This window comes from Oncorhynchus nerka, linkage group LG10, assembly GCF_034236695.1.
Source record: "Oncorhynchus nerka isolate Pitt River linkage group LG10, Oner_Uvic_2.0, whole genome shotgun sequence".
NCBI classification, from domain to species: Eukaryota; Metazoa; Chordata; class Actinopteri; order Salmoniformes; family Salmonidae; genus Oncorhynchus; species Oncorhynchus nerka.
Window position 1 is genome coordinate 103,253,312 of NC_088405.1, and position 22,663 is coordinate 103,275,974.

The 22,663-nt window shown below is 48.0% G+C and overlaps 1 protein-coding gene across 1 annotated transcript in view; it reads left to right on the plus strand.

Annotated features, from left to right (window-relative positions):
• Positions 1-22,663, plus strand: part of heatr6 (HEAT repeat containing 6) — a 98,399-nt gene that overhangs the window by 72,086 nt on the left and 3,650 nt on the right. Inside the window, exons 16-18 of the mRNA XM_065024037.1 lie at positions 9,526-9,648; positions 16,754-16,878; positions 19,157-19,253. Coding sequence (XP_064880109.1) covers positions 9,526-9,648; positions 16,754-16,878; positions 19,157-19,253 — 345 coding nt within the window. The remainder of the gene's footprint in view (positions 1-9,525; positions 9,649-16,753; positions 16,879-19,156; positions 19,254-22,663) is intronic.

Below are 22,663 nucleotides of genomic sequence, written 5' to 3' on the forward strand. Positions count from 1 at the left end.
CCCATACTACCAGTACTACCGTCACCCTACTACCCATACCAGTACTACTGTCACCCCTACTACCCATACCAGTACTACTGTCACCCCTACTACCCATACCAGTACTACCGTCACCCCTTCTACCCATACCAGTACTACAGTCACCCTTAATACCAGTACCAGTACTACACGTCACCCCTACTACCAGTACTACCGTCACCCCTACTACCCATACCAGTACTACCATCACCCCTACTACCCATACCAGTACTACAGTCACCCCTAATACCAGTACCAGTACTACAGTCACCCATACTACCAGTACTACCGTCACCCCTACTACTCATACCAGTACTACCGTCACCCCTACTACAAATACCAGTACTGCCGTCACCCCTACTACCCATACCAGTACTGCCGTCACCCCTACCACCCATACCAGTACTACCGTCACCCCTACTACCCATACCAGTACTGCCGTCACCCCTACCACCCATACCAGTACTACCGTCACCCCTACTACCCATACCAGTACTGCCGTCAACCCTACCACCCATACCAGTACTACCGTCACCCCTACTACCCATACCAGTACTGCCGTCACCCCTAGTACCCATACCAGTACTACCCATACCAGTACTACCATCACCCACTACCCATACCAGTACTACCACACCATCACCCCCCCTACTACCCATACCAGTACTACCGTCACCCCTACTACCCATACCAGTACTACCGTCACCCCTACTACCCATACCAGTACTACCGTCACCCTACTACCCATAGTACTACCAGTACCCCTACTACCCATACCAGTACTACAGTCACCCCTACTACCCATACCAGTACTACCATCACCCCTACTACCCATACCAGTACTACAGTCACCCCTAATACCAGTACCAGTACTACCGTCACCCCTACTACCAGTACTACCGTCACCCTACTACCCATACCAGTACTACCATCACCCCTACTACCCATACCAGTACTACAGTCACCCCTAATACCAGTACCAGTACTACAGTCCCCATACTACCAGTACTACCGTCACCCCCTACTACTCATACCAGTACTACCGCACCCCTACTACAAATACCAGTACTACCAGTACTACCCATACCAGTACACCCCTACTACCCATACCAGTACTACCGTCACCCCTACTACCCATACCAGTACTGCCGTCACCCCTACCACCCATACCAGTACTACCGTCACCCCTACTACCCACTACCCACCCATACCAGTACTGCCGTCAGTGCTACCGTCACCCCTACTACCCATACCAGTACTGCCGTCCCCCCTAGTACCCATACCAGTACTACCCATACCAGTACTACCATCACCCCTACTACCCATACCAGTACTACCATCACCCCTACTACCCATACCACTACTACCGTCACCCGTACCAGTACTACCGTCACCCCTACTACCCATACCAGTACTACCGTCACCCCTACTACCCATACCAGTACTACCGTCACCCCTACTACCCATACCAGTACTACCGTCACCCCTACTACCCATACCAGTACTACAGTCACCCCTACTACCCATACCAGTACTACCATCACCCCTTCTACGCATACCAGTACTACCATCACCCCTACTACCCATACCAGTACTACAGTCACCCCTAATACCAGTACCAATACTACAGTCACCCATACTACCAGTACTACCGTCACCCCTACTACCCATACCAGTACTACTGTCACCCCTACTACCCATACCAGTACTGCCGTCAACCCTACCACCCATACCAGTACTACCGTCACCCCTACTACCCATACCAGTACTGCCGTCCCCCCTAGTACCCATACCAGTACTACCCATACCAGTACTACCATCACCCCTACTACCCATACCAGTACTACCATCACCCCTACTACCCATACCACTACTACCGTCACCCGTACCAGTACTACCGTCACCCCTACTACCCATACCAGTACTACCGTCACCCCTACTACCCATACCAGTACTACCGTCACCCCTACTACCCATACCAGTACTACCGTCACCCCTACTACCCATACCAGTACTACAGTCACCCCTACTACCCATACCAGTACTACCATCACCCTTCTACACATACCAGTACTACCATCACCCCTACTACCCATACCAGTACTACAGTCACCCCTAATACCAGTACCAGTACTACAGTCACCCATACTACCAGTACTACCGTCACCCCTACTACCCATACCAGTACTACTGTCACCCCTACTACCCATACCAGTACTACTGTCACCCCTACTACCCATACCAGTACTACCGTCACCCCTTCTACCCATACCAGTACTACAGTCACCCTTAATACCAGTACCAGTACTACCGTCACCCCTACTACCAGTACTACCGTCACCCCTACTACCCATACCAGTACTACCATCACCCCTACTACCCATACCAGTACTACAGTCACCCCTAATACCAGTACCAGTACTACAGTCACCCATACTACCAGTACTACCGTCACCCTACTACTCATACCAGTACTACCGTCACCCCTACTACAAATACCAGTACTGCCGTCACCCCTACTACCCATACCAGTACTGCCGTCACCCCTACCACCCATACCAGTACTACCGTCACCCCTACTACCCATACCAGTACTGCCGTCACCCCTACCACCCATACCAGTACTACCAGTACACCCCCTACTACCCATACCAGTACTGCCGTCAACCCTACCACCCATACCAGTACTACCGTCTACCCATACCAGTACTGCCGTCACCCCTAGTACCCATACCAGTACTACCCATACCAGTACTACCATCACCCCTACTACCCATACCAGTACTACCATCACCCCTACTACCCATACCACTACTACCGTCACCCCTACTACCCATACCAGTACTACCGTCACCCCTACTACCCATACCAGTACTACCTCACCCTACTACCCATACCAGTACTACCGTCACCCCTACTACCCATACCAGTACTACCGTCACCCCTACTACCCATACCAGTACTACAGTCACCCCTACTACCCATACCAGTACTACCATCACCCCTTCTACCCATACCAGTACTACAGTCACCCTTAATACCAGTACCAGTACTACCGTCACCCCTACTACCAGTACTACCGTCACCCCTACTACCCATACCAGTACTACCATCACCCCTACTACCCATACCAGTACTACAGTCACCCCTAATACCAGTACCAGTACTACAGTCACCCATACTACCAGTACTACCGTCACCCCTACTACTCATACCAGTACCACCGTCACCCCTACTACAATACCAGTACTGCCGTCACCCCTACTACCCATACCAGTACTGCCGTCACCCCTACCACCCATACCAGTACTACCGTCACCCCTACCACCCATACCAGTACTGCCGTCACCCCTACCACCCATACCAGTACTACCGTCACCCCTACTACCCATACCAGTACTGCCGTCAACCCTACCACCCATACCAGTGCTACCGTCACACCCCTACTACCCATACCAGTACTGCCGTCCCCCTAGTACCCATACCAGTACTACCCATACCAGTACTACCATCACCCCTACTACCCATACCAGTACTACCATCACCCCTACTACCCATACCACTACTACCAACCCTACCCATACCAGTACTACCGTCACCCCTACTACCCATACCAGTACTACCGTCACCCTACTACCCATACCAGTACTACCGTCACCCCTACTACCCATACCAGTACTACCGTCACCCCTACCCATACCAGTACTACAGTCACCCCTACTACCCATACCAGTACTACCATCACCCCTTCTACGCATACCAGTACTACCATCACCCCTACTACCCATACCAGTACTACAGTCACCCCTAATACCAGTACCAGTACTACAGTCACCCATACTACCAGTACTACCGTCACCCCTACTACCCATACCAGTACTACTGTCACCCCTACTACCCATACCAGTACTACTGTCACCCCTACTACCCATACCAGTACTACCGTCACCCCTTCTACCCATACCAGTACTACAGTCACCCTTAATACCAGTACCAGTACTACCGTCACCCTACTACCAGTACTACCGTCACCCCTACTACCCATACCAGTACTACCATCACCCCTACTACCCATACCAGTACTACAGTCACCCCTAATACCAGTACCAGTACTACAGTCACCCATACTACCAGTACTACCGTCACCCCTACTACTCATACCAGTACTACCGTCACCCCTACTACTACAAATACCAGTACTGCCGTCCCCTACTACCCATACCAGTACTGCCGTCACCCCTACCACCCATACCAGTACTACCCATACCCCTACTACCCATACCAGTACTGCCACACCCCTACCACCCATACCAGTACTACCATCACCCCTACTACCCATACCAGTACTGCCATCAACCCTACCACCCATACCAGTACTACCGTCACCCCTACTACCCATACCAGTACTACAGTCACCCCTAGTACCCATACCAGTACTACCCATACCAGTACTACCATCACCCCTACTACCCATACCAGTACTACCATCACCCCTACTACCCATACCACTACTACTGTCACCCCTACTACCCATACCAGTACTACCGTCACCCTACTACCCATACCAGTACTACCGTCACCCCTACTACCCATACCAGTACTACCGTCACCCCTACTACCCATACCAGTACTACAGTCACCCCTACTACCCATACCAGTACTACCATCACCCCTTCTACCCATACCAGTACTACCATCACCCCTACTACCCATACCAGTACTACAGTCACCCCTAATACCAGTACCAGTACTACAGTCACCCATACTACCAGTACTACCGTCACCCCTACTACCCATACCAGTACTACTGTCACCCCTACTACCCATACCAGTACTACTGTCACCCCTACTACCCATACCAGTACTACCGTCACCCCTACTACCCATACCAGTACTACCGTCACCCCTACTACCCATACCAGTACTACCGTCACCACTACTACCCATACCAGTACTACCGTCACCCCTACTACCCATACCAGTACTACCGTCACCCCTACTACCCATACCAGTACTACCGTCACCCCTACTAACAATACCAGTACTACCATCACCCCTACTACCGTCACCCCTACTACCCATACCAGTACTACCGTCACCCCTACTACCGTCACCCCTACTACCCATACCAGTACTACCGTCACCCCTACTACCCATACCAGTACTACCGTCACCCCTACTACCCATACCAGTACTACCGTCACCCCTACTACCCATACCAGTACTACCGTCACCCCTACTACCCAAACCAGTACTACCGTCACCCCTACTACCCATAACAGTACTACCGTCACCCCTACTACCCGTACCAGTACTACAGTCACCCCTACTACCCATTCCAGTACTACCATCACCCCTACTACCCATACCAGTACTACAGTCACCCCTAATACCAGTACCAGTACTACCGTCACCCCTACTACCAGTACTACCGTCACCCCTACTACCCATACCAGTACTACCATCACCCCTACTACCCATACCAGTACTACCGTCACCCCTACTACACGTACCAGTACTACCGTCACCCCTACTACACGTACCAGTACTACCGTCACCCCTACTACCCATACCAGTACTACAGTCACCCATACCAGTTCTAGCATCACCCCTACTACCAGTACTACAGTCACCCCTACTACCCGTACCAGTACTACCGTCACCCCCACTACCAGTACCAGTACTACAGTCACCCATACCAGTTCTAGCATCACCCCTACTACCAGTACTACAGTCACCCCTACTACCCATACCAGTACTACTGTCACCCTTACTACTGATACCAGTACTACCATCACCCCTTCTACCCATAACAGTACTACCGTAACCCCTACTGTCTGTACCAGTACTACAGTCACCCATACTACCAGTACTACCATCACCCCTAATACCAGTACCAGTACTACCGTCACCCATACTACCACCAGTACTACCATCACCCCTACTACCTGTACCAGTACTACTGTCACCCCTACTACCCATACCAGTACTACCATCACCCCTACTACCGTCACCCCTACTACCCATACCAGTACTACCGTCACCCCTACTACCCATACCAGTACTACTGTCATCCTTACTACCCATACCAGTTCTACCGGCACCCCTACTACCCATACCAGTACTACCGTCACCCCTACTACCCATACCAGTACTACCGTCACCCCTACTACCCATACCAGTACTACCGTCACCCCTACTACCCATACCAGTACTACCGTCACCCCTACTACCCAAACCAGTACTACCGTCACCCCTACTACCCATAACAGTACTACCGTCACCCCTACTACCCATACCAGTACTACAGTCACCCCTACTACCCGTACCAGTACTACAGTCACCCCTACTACCCATACCAGTACTACCATCACCCCTACTACCCATACCAGTACTACAGTCACCCCTACTACCAGTACTACCGTCACCCCTACTACCCGTACCAGTACTACCGTCACCCCTACTACCCATACCAGTACTACAGTCACCCATACCAGTTCTAGCATCACCCCTACTACCAGTACTACAGTCACCCCTACTACCCGTACCAGTACTACCGTCACCCCTACTACCAGTACCAGTACTACAGTCACCCATACCAGTTCTAGCATCACCCCTACTACCAGTACTACAGTCACCCCTACTACCCATACCAGTACTACCATCACCCTTACTACTGATACCAGTACTACCATCACCCCTTCTACCCATAACAGTACTACTGTCACCCCTACTACCTGTACCAGTATTACAGTCACCCATACTACCAGTACTACCATCACCCCTAATACCAGTACCAGTACTACCGTCACCCATACTACCACCAGTACTACCATCACCCCTACTACCTGTACCAGTACTACAGTCACCCATACTACCAGTACTACCATCATCCCTACTACCTGTACTAGTACTACAGTCACCCATACTACCAGTACTACCATCACCCCTACTACCCATACCAGTACTACTGTCACCCCCACTACCTATACCAGTACTACAGTCACCCCTACTACCCATACCAGTACTACAGTCACCCCTACTACCCATACCAGTACTACCGTCACCCCTACTACCCGTACCAGTACCTACAGTCAACCCTACTACCCATACCAGTACCTACAGTCAACCCTACTACCCATACCAGTACTACCATCACCACTTTTGATAGCCTTTAGCACCCTCATCCTACTCCGCCTCTGTTCCGCGGGTGATGTGGAGGTAAACCCAGGCTCTGCATGTCCCCAGGCACCTTCATTCATTCATCCTGCCCTGCCTTAAGGTCTTCGAAAGCCAAGTCAACAAACAGGTCACTGACCATCTCGAATCCCACCGTTCCTTCTCCGCTGTGCAATCTGGTTTCCGAGCCGGTCACGGGTGCACCTCAGTCACGCTAAAGGTACTAAATGATATCATAACCGCCATCGATAAAAGACAGTACTGTGCAGCCGTCTTCATCGACCTGGCCAAGGCTTTCGACTCTGTCAATCACCATTCTTATCGGCAGACTCAGTAGCCTCGGATTTTGTAATGACTGCCTTGCCTGCTTCTCCAACTACTTTGCCGACAGAGTTCAGTGTGTCAAATCGGAGGGCATGCTGTCCGGTCCTCTGGCAGTCTCTATGGGGGTGCCACAGGGTCCAATTCTCGGGCCGACTCTTTTCTCTGTATATATCAATGATGTTGCTCTTGCTGCGGGCGATTCCCTGATCCACCTCTACGCAGACGACACCATTCTGTATACTTCTGGCCCTTCCTTGGACACTGCTATCTAACTTCCAAACGAGCTTCAATGCCATACAACACTCCTTCCGTGGCCTCCAACTGCTCTTAAACGCTAGTAAAACCAAATGCATGCTTTTCAACCGTTCGCTGCCTGCACCCGCAGCACCACTAGCATCACCAACCTGGATGGTTCCGACCTAGAATATGTGGACATCTATAAGTACCCAGGTGTCTGGCTAGACTGTAAACTCTCCTTCCAGACGCATATCAAACATCTCCAATCCAAAATCAAATCTAGAATCGGCTTTCTATTTCGCAACAAAGCCTCCTTCACTCACGCCGCCAAACTTACCTTCGTAAAACTGACTATCCTACCGATCCTCGACTTCGGCGATGTCATCTACAAAATGGCTTCCAATACTCTACTCAGCAAACTGGATGCAGTTTATCACAGTGACATCCGCTTTGTTACTAAAGCACCTTATACCACCCACCACTGCGACCTGTAGGCTCTAGTCGGCTGGCCCTCGCTACATATTCGTCGCCAGACCCACTGGCTCCAGGTCATCTACAAGTCTATGCTAGGTAAAGCTCCGCCTTATCTCAGTTCACTGGTCACGATGGCAACACCCACCCGTAGCACGTGCTCCAGCAGGTGTATCTCACTGATCATCCCTAAAGCCAACACCTCATTTGGCCGCCTTTCCTTCCAGTTCTCTGCGTCCTGTGACTGGAACGAATTGCAAAAATCGTTGAAGTTGGAGACTTTTATCTCCCTCACCAACTTCAAACATCTGCTACCTGAGCAGCTAACCGATCGCTGCAGCTGTACATAGTCTATTGGTAAATAGCCCACCCATTTTCACCTACCTCATCCCCATACTGTTTTTATTTATTTACTTTTCTGCTCTTTTGCACACCAATATCTCTACCTGTACATGACCATCTGATCATTTATCACTCCAGTGTTAATTTGCTAAATTGTAATTATTCACCTACCTCCTCATGCGTTTTGCACACAATGTATATAGACTCTTTTTTTCTACTGTGTTATTGACTTGTTAATTGTTTACTCCATGTGTAACTCTGTGTTGCTGTCTGTTCACACTGTTATGCTTTATCTTGGCCAGGTCGAAGTTGTAAATGAGAACTTGTTCTCAGCTAGCCTACCTGGTTAAATAAAGGTGAAATAAAATAAATGTAAAAAATACCATCACCCCTACCAGTACGACTTTGAATGATAATCACTAGTAATAATAAGTAAGTTACTGTTTACTATACAGATGTTATTATTTTTTATGTATTTAACCTTTATTTAACTAGACAAGTCAGTTAAGAACAAATTCTTATTTACAATGACGGCCTAGGAACAGTGGGTTAACTGGCCTAGGAACAGTGGGTTAACTGGCCTAGGAACAGTGGGTTAACTGGCCTAGGAACAGTGGGTTAACTGGCCCAGGAACAGTGGGTTAACTGGCCCAGGAACAGTGGGTTAACTGGCCCAGGAACAGTGGGTTAACTGCCTGTTCAGGGGCAGAACGACAGATTTTTACCTTGTCAGGTCTAGGATTCGATCTAGCGACCTCTGGCTACTAGTCCAACGCTCTAACCACTAGGCTACCTGCCACCCCTTATTCAGTGTTCCTCAGGCTATGGCAAGCAAATACATATTTGGCTGTATTTTCATTGCCTCTCTCTCACTGTCTCTCTCTGTCTCTCTGTCTGTCTGTCTCTCTCTCTCTGTCTCTCTCTGTCTCTCTCTGTCTCTCTCTGTCTGTTTAGGAGAAGAGCCAGGTTCTCTGTGTAACAGTATTGTTGGGGCTGACCTACAGTGATAACTCTCTGGTGAAGGCTGCTGCAGTCAGAGCTCTGGGAGTCTACATTCTGTTCCCCTGTCTACGAGAGGTACATACACACTGGAATCAGAGCTGTGGTGGCACTGTAGACTGGTCTCACCACTAGACCAGACAGGCCACATCCCACTAGACCAGACAGACAACATCCCACTAGACCAGACAGACCACATCCCACTAGACCAGGCAGGCCACATCCCACTAGACCAGGCAGGCCACATCCCACTAGACCAGGCAGGCCACATCCCACTAGACCAGACAGGCCACATCCCACTAGACCAGACAGGCCACATCCCACTAGACCAGACAGGCCACATCCCACTAGACCAGACAGGCCACATCCCACTAGAGACAGGCCAGAGACCAGACAGGCCACATCCCACTAGACCAGACAGGCCACATCCCACTAGACCAGACAGGCCACATCCCACTAGACCAGACAGGCCACATCCCACTAGACCAGACAGGCCACATCCCACTAGACCAGACAGGCCACATCCCACTAGACCAGACAGGCCACATCCCACAGGGACATTTAAAAGTGATAATCAAAAGTTTGAGGATTGTCAGAAATGATTTTAAACATTGTGTTTTTGGGTGGAGTTTTTCAAAGGATTCTCCTGTGCGTTGGAAAAATGAGGTAGGTAGGATTGATGGAACAGGATTAGACTTAATCTGTCTTGGAAACGCTCTAACAATAATTTTAGTCAGGGTGATGAGTCTGTTTATAACACCCAGCTAGTCAGGGTGGTGATGATGTCTGTTTATAACACCCAGCTAGTCAGGATGGTGATGATGTCTGTTTATAACACCCAGCTAGTCAGGGTGATGATGATATCTGTTTATAACACCCAGCTAGTCAGGATGGTGATGATGTCTGTTTATAACACCCAGCTAGTCAGGGTGATGATGATATCTGTTTATAACACCCAGCTAGTCAGGGTGATGATGATGTCTGTTTATAACACCCAGCTAGTCAGGGTGGTGATGATGTCTGTTTATAACACCCAGCTAGTCAGGGTGGTGATGATGTCTGTTTATAACACCCAGCTAGTCAGGGTGGTGATGATGTCTGTTTATAACACCCAGCTAGTCAGGATGGTGATGATGTCTGTTTATAACACCCAGCTAGTCAGGGTGATGATGATATCTGTTTATAACACCCAGCTAGTCAGGATGGTGATGATGTCTGTTTATAACACCCAGCTAGTCAGGGTGATGATGATATCTGTTTATAACACCCAGCTAGTCAGGGTGATGATGATGTCTGTTTATAACACCCAGCTAGTCAGGGTGGTGATGATGAGTCTGTTTATAACACCCAGCTAGTCAGGGTGGTGATGATGTCTGTTTATAACACCCAGCTAGTCAGGGTGATGATGATGTCTGTTTATAACACCCAGTTAGTCAGGGTGATGATGATGAGTCTGTTTATAACACCCAGCTAGTCAGGGTGGTGATGATGTCTGTTTATAACACCCAGCTAGTCAGGGTGGTGATGATGTCTGTTTATAACACCCAGTTAGTCAGGGTGATGATGTCTGTTTATAACACCCAGCTAGTCAGGGTGATGAGTCTGTTTATAACACCCAGCTAGTCAGGGTGGTGATGTCTGTTTATAACACCCAGCTAGTCAGGGTGGTGATGATATCTGTTTATAACACCCAGCTAGTCAGGGTGGTGATGATATCTGTTTATAACACCCAGCTAGTCAGGGTGGTGATGTCTGTTTATAACACCCAGCTAGTCAGGGTGATGATATCTGTTTATAACACCCAGCTAGTCAAGGTGGTGATGATATCTGTTTATAACACCCAGCTAGTCAGGGTGGTGATGATGTCTGTTTATAACACCCAGCTAGTCAGGGTGGTGATGATGTCTGTTTATAACACCCAGCTAGTCAGGGTGATGATGTCTGTTTATAACACCCAGCTAGTCAGGGTGGTGATGATGATGTATGTTTATAACACCCAGCCAGTCAGGGTGGTGATGATGAGTCTGTTTATAACACCCAGCTAGTCAGGGTGATGATGTCTGTTTATAACACCCAGCTAGTCAGGGTGTTGATGATATCTGTTTATAACACCCAACTAGTCAGGGTGATGATGTCTGTTTATAACACCCTGCTAGTCAGGGTGGTGATGATGTCTGTTTATAACACCCAGCTAGTCAGGGTGGTGATGATGTCTGTTTATAACACCCAGCTAGTCAGGGTGGTGATGATGAGTCTGCTTTATAACAACCAGCTAGTCAGGGTGGTGATGATGTCTGTTTATAACACCCAGCTAGTCAGGGTGGTGATGATGAGTCTGCTTTATAACAACCAGCTAGTCAGGGTGGTGATGATATATGTTTATAACACCCAGCTAGTCAGGGTGGTGATGATGAGTCTGTTTATAACACCCAGCTAGTCAGGGTGGTGATGTATGTTTATAACACCCAGCTAGTCAGGGTGATGATGTATGTTTATAACACCTAGTTAGTCAGGGTGATGATGTCTGTTTATAACACCTAGTTAGTCAGGGTGGTGATGATATCTGTTTATAACACCCAGCTAGTCAGGGTGATGATGTCTGTTTATAACACCCAGCTAGTCAGGGTGATGATGAGTCTGTTTATAACACCCAGCTAGTCAGGGTGATGATGATGTCTGTTTATAACACCCAGCTAGTCAGGGTGGTGGTGATGTCTGTTTATAACATCCAGCTAGTCAGGGTGGTGGTGATGTCTGTTTATAACACCCAGTTAGTCAGGGTGGTGATGATGTCTGTTTATAACACCCAGTTAGTCAGGGTGGTGATTATGTCTGTTTATAACACCCAGCTAGTCAGGGTGGTGATTATGTCTGTTTATAACACCCAGCTAGTCAGGGTGATGAAGATGATGTCTGTTTATAACACCCAGCTTCAGTCAGGGTGGTGATGATGTGTTTATAACACCCAGCTAGTCAGGGTGATGATGTCTGTTTATAACACCCAGCTAGTCAGGGTGGTGATGATGTCTGTTTATAACACCCAGTTAGTCAGGTGATGATGTCTGTTTATAACACCCAGCTAGTCAGGGTGATGAAGATGTCTGTTTATAACACCCAGCTAGTCAGGGTGGTGATGTGTTTATAACACCCAGCTAGTCAGGGTGATGATGTTGTTTATAACACCCAGCTAGTCAGGGTGGTGATGTATGTTTATAACACCTAGTTAGTCAGGGTGATGATGTCTGTTTATAACACCCAGCTAGTCAGGGTGGTGATGATGTCTGTTTATAACACCCAGCTAGTCAGGGTGGTGATGTCTGTTTATAACACCTAGTTAGTCAGGGTGGTGATGATATCTGTTTATAACACCCAGCTAGTCAGGGTGATGATGTCTGTTTATAACACCCAGCTAGTCAGGGTGATGATGAGTCTGTTTATAACACCCAGCTAGTCAGGGTGATGATGATGAGTCTGTTTATAACACCCAGCTAGTCAGGGTGGTGGTGATGTCTGTTTATAACATCCAGCTAGTCAGGGTGGTGATTATGTCTGTTTATAACACCCAGCTAGTCAGGGTGGTGATGATGAGTCTGTTTATAACACCCAGCTAGTCAGGGTGGTGATGATGTCTGTTTATAACACCCAGCTAGTCAGGGTGGTGATGATGTCTGTTTATAACAACCAGCTAGTCAGGGTGGTGATGATGTCTGTTTATAACACCCAGCTAGTCAGGGTGATGATGATGTCTGTTTATAACACCCAGCTAGTCAGGTGATGATGTCAGCTAGTCAGGGTGGTGATGATGTCTGTTTATAACACCCAGCTAGTCAGGGTGATGATGATGTCTGTTTATAACACCCAGCTAGTCAGGGTGATGATGTCTGTTTATAACACCCAGCTTGTCAGGGTGGTGATGATGTCTGTTTATAACACCCAGCTAGTCAGGGTGGTGATGATGTCTGTTTATAACACCCAGCTAGTCAGGGTGATGATGATGAGTCTGTTTATAACACCCAGTTAGTCAGGGTGGTGATGATGTCTGTTTATAACACCCAGCTAGTCAGGGTGATGATGTCTGTTTATAACACCCAGCTAGTCAGGGTGATGATGATGAGTCTGTTTATAACACCCAGCTAGTCAGGGTGGTGATGTATGTTTATAACACCCAGCTAGTCAGGGTGATGATGTCTGTTTATAACACCCAGCTAGTCAGGGTGGTGATGTATGTTTATAACACCTAGTTAGTCAGGGTGATGATGTCTGTTTATAACACCCAGCTAGTCAGGGTGGTGATGATGTCTGTTTATAACACCTAGTTAGTCAGGGTGGTGATGATGAGTCTGTTTATAACACCTAGTTAGTCAGGGTGGTGATGATGATATCTGTTTATAACACCCAGCTAGTCAGGGTGGTGATGATGTCTGTTTATAACACCCAGCTAGTCAGGGTGATGATGATGAGTCTGTTTATAACACCCAGCTAGTCAGGGTGGTGATGTATGTTTATAACACCCAGCTAGTCAGGGTGATGATGTCTGTTTATAACACCCAGCTAGTCAGGGTGGTGATGTATGTTTATAACACCCAGCTAGTCAGGGTGATGATGTCTGTTTATAACACCCAGCTAGTCAGGGTGGTGATGTATGTTTATAACACCTAGTTAGTCAGGGTGATGATGTCTGTTTATAACACCCAGCTAGTCAGGGTGGTGATGATGTCTGTTTATAACACCCAGTTAGTCAGGGTGGTGATGATGAGTCTGTTTATAACACCTAGTTAGTCAGGGTGGTGATGATGATATCTGTTTATAACACCCAGCTAGTCAGGGTGGTGATGATGTCTGTTTATAACAACCAGCTAGTCAGGGTGGTGATGATGTCTGTTTATAACAACCAGCTAGTCAGGGTGGTGATGATGTCTGTTTATAACACCCAGTTAGTCAGGGTGGTGATGATGAGTCTGTTTATAACACCCAGCTAGTCAGGATGGTGATGATGTCTGTTTATAACACCCAGCTAGTCAGGGTGGTGATGTCTGTTTATAACACCCAGCTAGTCAGGGTGGTGATGATGTCTGTTTATAACACCCAGCTAGTCAGGGTGGTGATGATGTCTGTTTATAACACCCAGCTAGTCAGGGTGGTGATGATGTCTGTTTATAACACCCAGCTAGTCAGGGTGGTGATGATGTCTGTTTATAACACCCAGCTAGTCAGGGTGATGATGATGAGTCTGTTTATAACACCCAGCTAGTCAGGGTGGTGATGTATGTTTATAACACCCAGCTAGTCAGGGTGATGATGTCTGTTTATAACACCCAGCTAGTCAGGGTGGTGATGTATGTTTATAACACCTAGTTAGTCAGGGTGATGATGTCTGTTTATAACACCCAGCTAGTCAGGGTGGTGATGATGTCTGTTTATAACACCCAGCTAGTCAGGGTGGTGATGTCTGTTTATAACACCTAGTTAGTCAGGGTGGTGATGATATCTGTTTATAACACCCAGCTAGTCAGGGTGATGATGATGTCTGTTTATAACACCCAGCTAGTCAGGGTGATGATGAGTCTGTTTATAACACCCAGCTAGTCAGGGTGATGATGATGAGTCTGTTTATAACACCCAGCTAGTCAGGGTGGTGGTGATGTCTGTTTATAACATCCAGCTAGTCAGGGTGGTGATTATGTCTGTTTATAACACCCAGCTAGTCAGGGTGGTGATGATGAGTCTGTTTATAACACCCAGCTAGTCAGGGTGGTGATGATGTCTGTTTATAACACCCAGCTAGTCAGGGTGGTGATGATGTCTGTTTATAACAACCAGCTAGTCAGGGTGGTGATGATGTCTGTTTATAACACCCAGCTAGTCAGGGTGATGATGTCTGTTTATAACACCCAGCTAGTCAGGGTGGTGATGATGTCTGTTTAGAACACCCAGCTAGTCAGGGTGGTGATGATGTCTGTTTATAACACCCAGCAGGTTCAGCTAGTCAGGGTGGTGATGATGTCTGTTTATAACACCCAGCTAGTCAGGGTGATGATGTCTGTTTATAACACCCAGCTTGTCAGGGTGGTGATGATGTCTGTTTATAACACCCAGCTAGTCAGGGTGGTGATGATGTCTGTTTATAACACCCAGCTAGTCAGGGTGATGATGATGAGTCTGTTTATAACACCCAGTTAGTCAGGGTGGTGATGATGTCTGTTTATAACACCCAGCTAGTCAGGGTGGTGATGATGTCTGTTTATAACACCCAGCTAGTCAGGGTGATGATGATGAGTCTGTTTATAACACCCAGCTAGTCAGGGTGGTGATGTATGTTTATAACACCCAGCTAGTCAGGGTGATGATGTCTGTTTATAACACCCAGCTAGTCAGGGTGGTGATGTATGTTTATAACACCTAGTTAGTCAGGGTGATGATGTCTGTTTATAACACCCAGCTAGTCAGGGTGGTGATGATGTCTGTTTATAACACCTAGTTAGTCAGGGTGGTGATGATGAGTCTGTTTATAACACCTAGTTAGTCAGGGTGGTGATGATGATATCTGTTTATAACACCCAGCTAGTCAGGGTGGTGATGATGTCTGTTTATAACAACCAGCTAGTCAGGGTGGTGATGATGTCTGTTTATAACACCCAGTTAGTCAGGGTGGTGATGATGAGTCTGTTTATAACACCCAGCTAGTCAGGATGGTGATGATGTCTGTTTATAACACCCAGCTAGTCAGGGTGGTGATGTCTGTTTATAACACCCAGCTAGTCAGGGTGGTGATGATGTCTGTTTATAACACCCAGCTAGTCAGGGTGGTGATGATGTCTGTTTATAACACCCAGCTAGTCAGGGTGGTGATGATGTCTGTTTATAACACCCAGCTAGTCAGGGTGGTGATGATGTCTGTTTATAACACCCAGCTAGTCAGGGTGGTGATGATGTCTGTTTATAACACCCAGCTAGTCAGGGTGGTGATGATGTCTGTTTATAACACCCAGCTAGTCAGGGTGGTGATGATGAGTCTGTTTATAACACCCAGCTAGTCAGGGTGATGATGTCTGTTTATAACACCCAGCTAGTCAGGGTGGTGATGAGTCTGTTTTATAACACCCTGTTAGTCAGGATGATGATGAGTCTGCCAGGGTAGAGGAAGTATCTCTGCTGTGCAGGAAGTGACGACATGTCTCTACAGGATGTGATGTTTGTAGCAGACACGGCCAACGCCATCCTGACAGCCCTGGACGACCGCTCACCCAATGTCCGCTCCAAGGCTGCCTGGTCGCTAGGCAACCTCACCGACACACTCATCGTCAACATGTGAGAGACCGCGCACACACACACACACACACACACACACACACACACACAAACTGTCAATGTAGACAACCCATCAGCTTTCCTGTCTATTAATTTTCTTTCGCTCTTTCCCTTGTCCCTGTCCCCTCTCACTTCTGTCTCTCTCTCCTCTCTACCCCTCGCTCTCTCCTCTCTACCCCTCGCTCTCTCCTCTCTACCCCTCGCTCTCTCCTCTCTACCCCTCGCTCTCTCCTCTCTACCCTCGCTCTCTCCTCTCTACCCCCTCGCTCTCCCCTCTCTACCCTCGCTCTCTCCTCTCTACCCTCGCTCTCTCCTCTCTACCCCTCGCTCTCTCCTCTCTACCCCTCGCTCTCCCTCTCTACCCCTCGCTCTCTTCTCTACCCTCGCTCTCTCCTCTCTACCCCTCGCTCTCTCCTCTCTACCCTCGCTTCTCCTCTCTACCCTCGCTTTCTCCTCTCTACCCTCGCTCTCTCCTCTCTACCCCCTCGCTCTCCTCCTCTCTACCCTCGCTCGCTCTCCCTCTCTACCCCTCGCTTCTCCTCTCTACCCCTCGCTCTCCTCTCTACCCTCGCTCTCTCCTCTCTACCCTCGCTTTCTCCTCTCTACCCCCTCGCTTTCTCCTCTCTACCCTCGCTCTCTCCTCTCTACCCTCGCTCTCTCCTCTCTCTACCCTCGCTGTCTCCTCTCTACCCCTCGCTCTCTCCTCTCTACCCCTCGCTCTCTCCTCTCTACCCTCGCTCTCTCCTCTCTACCCCTCGCTCTCTCCCTCTCTACGCCTCGCTCTCTCCTCTCTACCCTCGCTCTCTCCTCTCTACCCCTCGCTCTCTCCTCTCTACCCCTCGCTCTCTCCTCTCTACCCCTCGCTTTCTCCTCTCTACCCCTCGCTTTCTCCTCTCTACCCTCGCTTTCTCCTCTCTACCCCTCGCTCTCTCCTCTCTCCTCTCTACCCCTCTCTCCTCTCTACCCCTCGCTGTCTCCTCTCTACCCCTCGCTCTCTCCTCTCTCCTCTCTACCCCTCGCTTTCTCCTCTCTACCCCTCGCTCTCTCCTCTCTACCCCTCGCTCTCTCCTCTCTACCCCTCGCTCTCTCCTCTCTACCCCTCGCTTTCTCCTCTCTACCCCTCGCTCTCTCCTCTCTACCCCTCGCTCTCTCCTCTCTACCCCTCGCTTTCTCCTCTCTACCCCTCGCTTTCTCCTCTCTACCCTCGCTCTCTCCTCTCTACCCCTCGCTCTCTCCTCTCTACCCCTCGCTCTCTCCTCTCTACGCCTCGCTCTCACCTCTCTACGCCTCGCTCTCTCCTCTCTACCCCTCGCTCTCTCCTCTCTACGCCTCGCTCTCTCCTCTCTACCCCTCGCTCTCTCCTCTCTACGCCTCGCTCTCTCCTCTCTACGCCTCGCTCTCTCCTCTCTACGCCTCTCTCTACGCCTCGCTCTACCCCTCGCTCTCTCCTCTCTACGCCTCGCTCTCTCCTCTCTACGCCTCGCTCTCTCCTCTCTACGCCTCGCTCTCTCCTCTCTACCCTCGCTCTCTCCTCTCTACCCCTCGCTCTCTCCTCTCTCTACCCCTCGCTCTCTCTCTCTACCCTCGCTCTCTCCTCTCTACGCCGCTCTCTCGCCTCGCTCCTCTCTACGCCTCGCTCTCTCCTCTCTACGCCTCGCTCTCTCGCCTCGCTCTCGCTCTCTACGCCTCGCTCTCTCCTCTCTACGCCTCGCTCTCTCCTCTCTACGCCTCGCTCTCTCCTCTCTACGCCTCGCTCTCTCCTCTCTACCCCTCGCTCTCTCCTCTCTACCCCTCGCTCTCTCCTCTCTACCCCTCGCTCTTCCTCTCTACGCTCGCTCCTCTCTACCCTCGCTCTCTCCTCTCTACCCCTCGCTCTCTCCTTCTCTACCCTCGCTCTCTCTCCCCCTCTACCCCCGCCCCCGCCCTCTACCCCCGCTCTCTCCCTCTCTACCCCCCGCTCTCTCCTCTCTACCCTCGCTCTCTCCTCTCTACCCCTCGCTCTCTCCTCTCTACGCCTCGCTCTCTCCTCTCTACGCCTCGCTCTCTCCTCTCTACGCCTCGCTCTCTCCTCTCTACCCCTCGCTCTCTCCTCTCTACCCCTCGCTCTCTCCTCTCTACCCCTCGCTCTCTCCTCTCTACCCCTCGCTCTCTCCTCTCTACGCCTCGCTCTACCCCTCGCTCTCTCCGCTCTACCCCTCGCTCTCTCCGCTCTACCCCTCGCTCTCTCCTCTTCCCCCTGCTCTCTCTCCCTCTCCTCCCTCCCCTCTCCTCCTCTCAGGGGATGTGTTGGGGAGATTTTCCAGGAGGAGTTGTCTGATATGCTGGTGCTCCAGATGCTTCAGTCAGCCACCAAGGCTGCTTTTGACAAGGACAGGGTGAGAACACACACCAGATTATTCAGAAAGTATCCAGACCTCTTAACCACATTTTGTTACGTTACAGCCTTATTCTAAAATTTCATCATCAATCTAGAAAATTTTGGAAGGCGACTAAGTCGGTCTGGTAACAGTAATGTTAATGAATTACTGTCATGTGTATTGAAGGACTCTGTTGCTATATATGAGACAACTGAAATGCTGAATTGTTTCAATGAGCACTTTTGTATCATCTGGTAGACTGTTTGATTCAGTGTCCTCTGTCTCTGTACAACCCTGTGTGGATGAACCAGTGAGAGCTGGTCAAACTTTTAGCTTTTTGCCATTCTCAGTGCAGGTGGTACATAAAGCCCTGAAATCCTTAGATCAGAGAAAGCCTGCAGGTCCTGATCTTTTGGATCCCTGCTTTTTAAATCTGGCAGCTGATTTCATAGCTGAACCACTTACATCTCTGTTCAATCTAACCCTGGAATGGAATGAAATTCCAAAGATCTGGAAATCAGCATTTGTCCTACCACTTTTAAAAGGGGGAGATCCAACTCTTTTAAATAATTATAGGCCAATCTCAAAGCTGTCACCCCTGGTGAAAATACTTGAAACCCTTGTAAGTGAACAGCTAAAATAGTTTTTATTTACTAACTCTATTTTATCAATGTACCAATCGGGCTTCAGGAAGAAGCATAGCACAATTACAGCAGCCATGAAGGTTTTAAATGATATCACTGAAGCCATTGACAAAAAACAGCACTGTGTCTCACTTTTTACTGATCTCTCTAAGGCTTTTGATACAGTTGATCATGCTATACTAAGGCAGAGATTGTCGAGTGTAGGTCTTTCGGAGCATGCAGTTGCATGGTTTGCTAACTATATATCTGATAGAACTCAGTGCACTCAATTTGATGGGCTCATGTCTATTAAATTGTCTGTCTGTAATGGTGTGCCCCAGGGCTCTATACTTGGTCCCCTCTTATTCACTATTTACAGTTGAAGTCGGAAGTTTACATACACTTAGGTTGGAGTCATTAAAACTAGTTTACATACACTTAGGTTGGAGTCATTAAAACTAGTCTACATACACTTAGGTTGGAGTCATTAAAACTAGTTTACATACACTTAGGTTGGAGTCATTAAAACTAGTCTACATACACTTAGGTTGGAGTCATTAAAACTAGTTTACATACACTTAGGTTGGAGTCATTAAAACTCGTTTACATACACTTAGGTTGGAGTCATTAAAACTCGTTTACATACACTTAGGTTGGAGTCATTAAAACTTGTTTACATACACTTAGGTTGGAGTCATTAAAACTCGTTTACATACACTTAGGTTGGAGTCATTAACTCGTTTACATACACTTAGGTTGGAGTCATTAAAACTCGTTTACATACACTTAGGTTGGAGTCATTAAAACTCGTTTACATACACTTAGGTTGGAGTCATTAAAACTCGTTTACATACACTTAGGTTGGAGTCATTAAAACTAGTTAACATACACTTAGGTTGGAGTCATTAAAACTCGTTTTTCAACCACTCCACAAATGTCTTGTTAACAAACTGTAGTTTTGGCAAGTCGGTTAGGACATCTACTTTGTGCATGACACAAGTAATTTTTCCAACAATTGTTTACAGATGATTTCACTGTATCACAATTCCAGTGGGTCAGAAGTTTACAGACACTAAGTTGACTGTGCCTTTAAACAGCATGGAACATTCCAGACAATGATGTCCTGGCTTTAGAAGCTTCTGATAGGCTAATTGATATAATTTGATTCAATTGGAGGTGTACCTGTGGATGTATTTCAAGGCCTACCTTCAAACGCAGGGCCTCTTTGCTTGACATCATGGGAAAATCAAAAGAAATCAGCCAAGACCTCAGAATGAGAATTGTAGACCTCCCCAAGTCTGGTTCATCCTTGGGAGCAATTTCCAAACGCCTGAAGGTACCACATTCATCTGTACAAACAATAGTACACAAGTATAAACACCATGGGACCACGCAGCCGTCATATCGCTCAGGAAGGAGACTCATTATGTCTCCTAGAGCTGAACGTACTTTTGTGCGAAAAGTGCAAATCAATCCCAGAACAACAGCAAAGGACCTTGTGAAGATGCTGGAGGAAACCGGTACAAATGATCTATATCCACAGTAAAACGAGTCCTATATCGACATAATCCTCTGTCCTGATGAAACAAAAATAGAACTGTTTGGCCATAATGTCCATCGTTTTGTTTGGAGGAAAAATGGGGAGGCTTGCAAGCCGAAGAACACCATCCCAAACGTGAAACATGGGGGTGGCAGCATCATGTTGTGGGGGTGCTTTGCTGCAGGAGGGACTGGTGCACTTCACAAAATAGATGGCATCATGAGGGTGGAAAAATATGTGGATATATTGAAGCAACATCTCAAAGCATCAGTCAGGAAAGATTGGTTGCAAATGGGTCTTCAAAATGGACAATGAACCCAAGCATACTTCCAAAGTTGTGGCAAAATGGCTTAAGGACAATGAAGTCAAGGTATTGGAGTGGCCATCACAAAGCCCTGACCTCAATCCTATAGAAAATGTGTGGGAAGAACTGAAAAAGCGTGTGCAAGCAAAGAGTCCGACAAACCTGACTCCGTTACACCAGCTCTGTCAGGAGGAATGGGCCAAAATTCACCCAATTTATCGTTTAAAGGCACCACATTTTTTTTTTTTTTTTTTCACCTTTATTTAACCTGGTAGGCTAGTTGAGAACACCGTTATTTAACCTGGTAGGCTAGTTGAGAACACCTTTATTTAACCAGGTAGGCTAGTTGAGAACACCTTTATTTAACCAGGTAGGCTAGTTGAGAACACCTTTATTTAACCTGGTAGGCTAGTTGAGAACACCTTTATTTAACCAGGTAGGCTAGTTGAGAACACCTTTATTTAACCTGGTAGGCTAGTTGAGAACACCTTTATTTAACCAGGTAGGCTAGTTGAGAACACCTTTATTTAACCTGGTAGGCTAGTTGAGAACACCTTTATTTAACCAGGTAGGCTAGTTGAGAACACCTTTATTTAACCTGGTAGGCTAGTTGAGAACACCTTTATTTAACCAGGTAGGCTAGTTGAGAACACCTTTATTTAACCAGGTAGGCTAGTTGAGAACACCTTTATTTAACCAGGTAGGCTAGTTGAGAACACCTTTATTTAACCAGGTAGGCTAGTTGAGAACACCTTTATTTAACCAGGTAGGCTAGTTGAGAACACCTTTATTTAACCAGGTAGGCTAGTTGAGAACACCTTTATTTAACCAGGTAGGCTAGTTGAGAACACCTTTATTTAACCAGGTAGGCTAGTTGAGAACACCTTTATTTAACCAGGTAGGCTAGTTGAGAACACCGTTATTTAACCAGGTAGGCTAGTTGAGAACACCTTTATTTAAC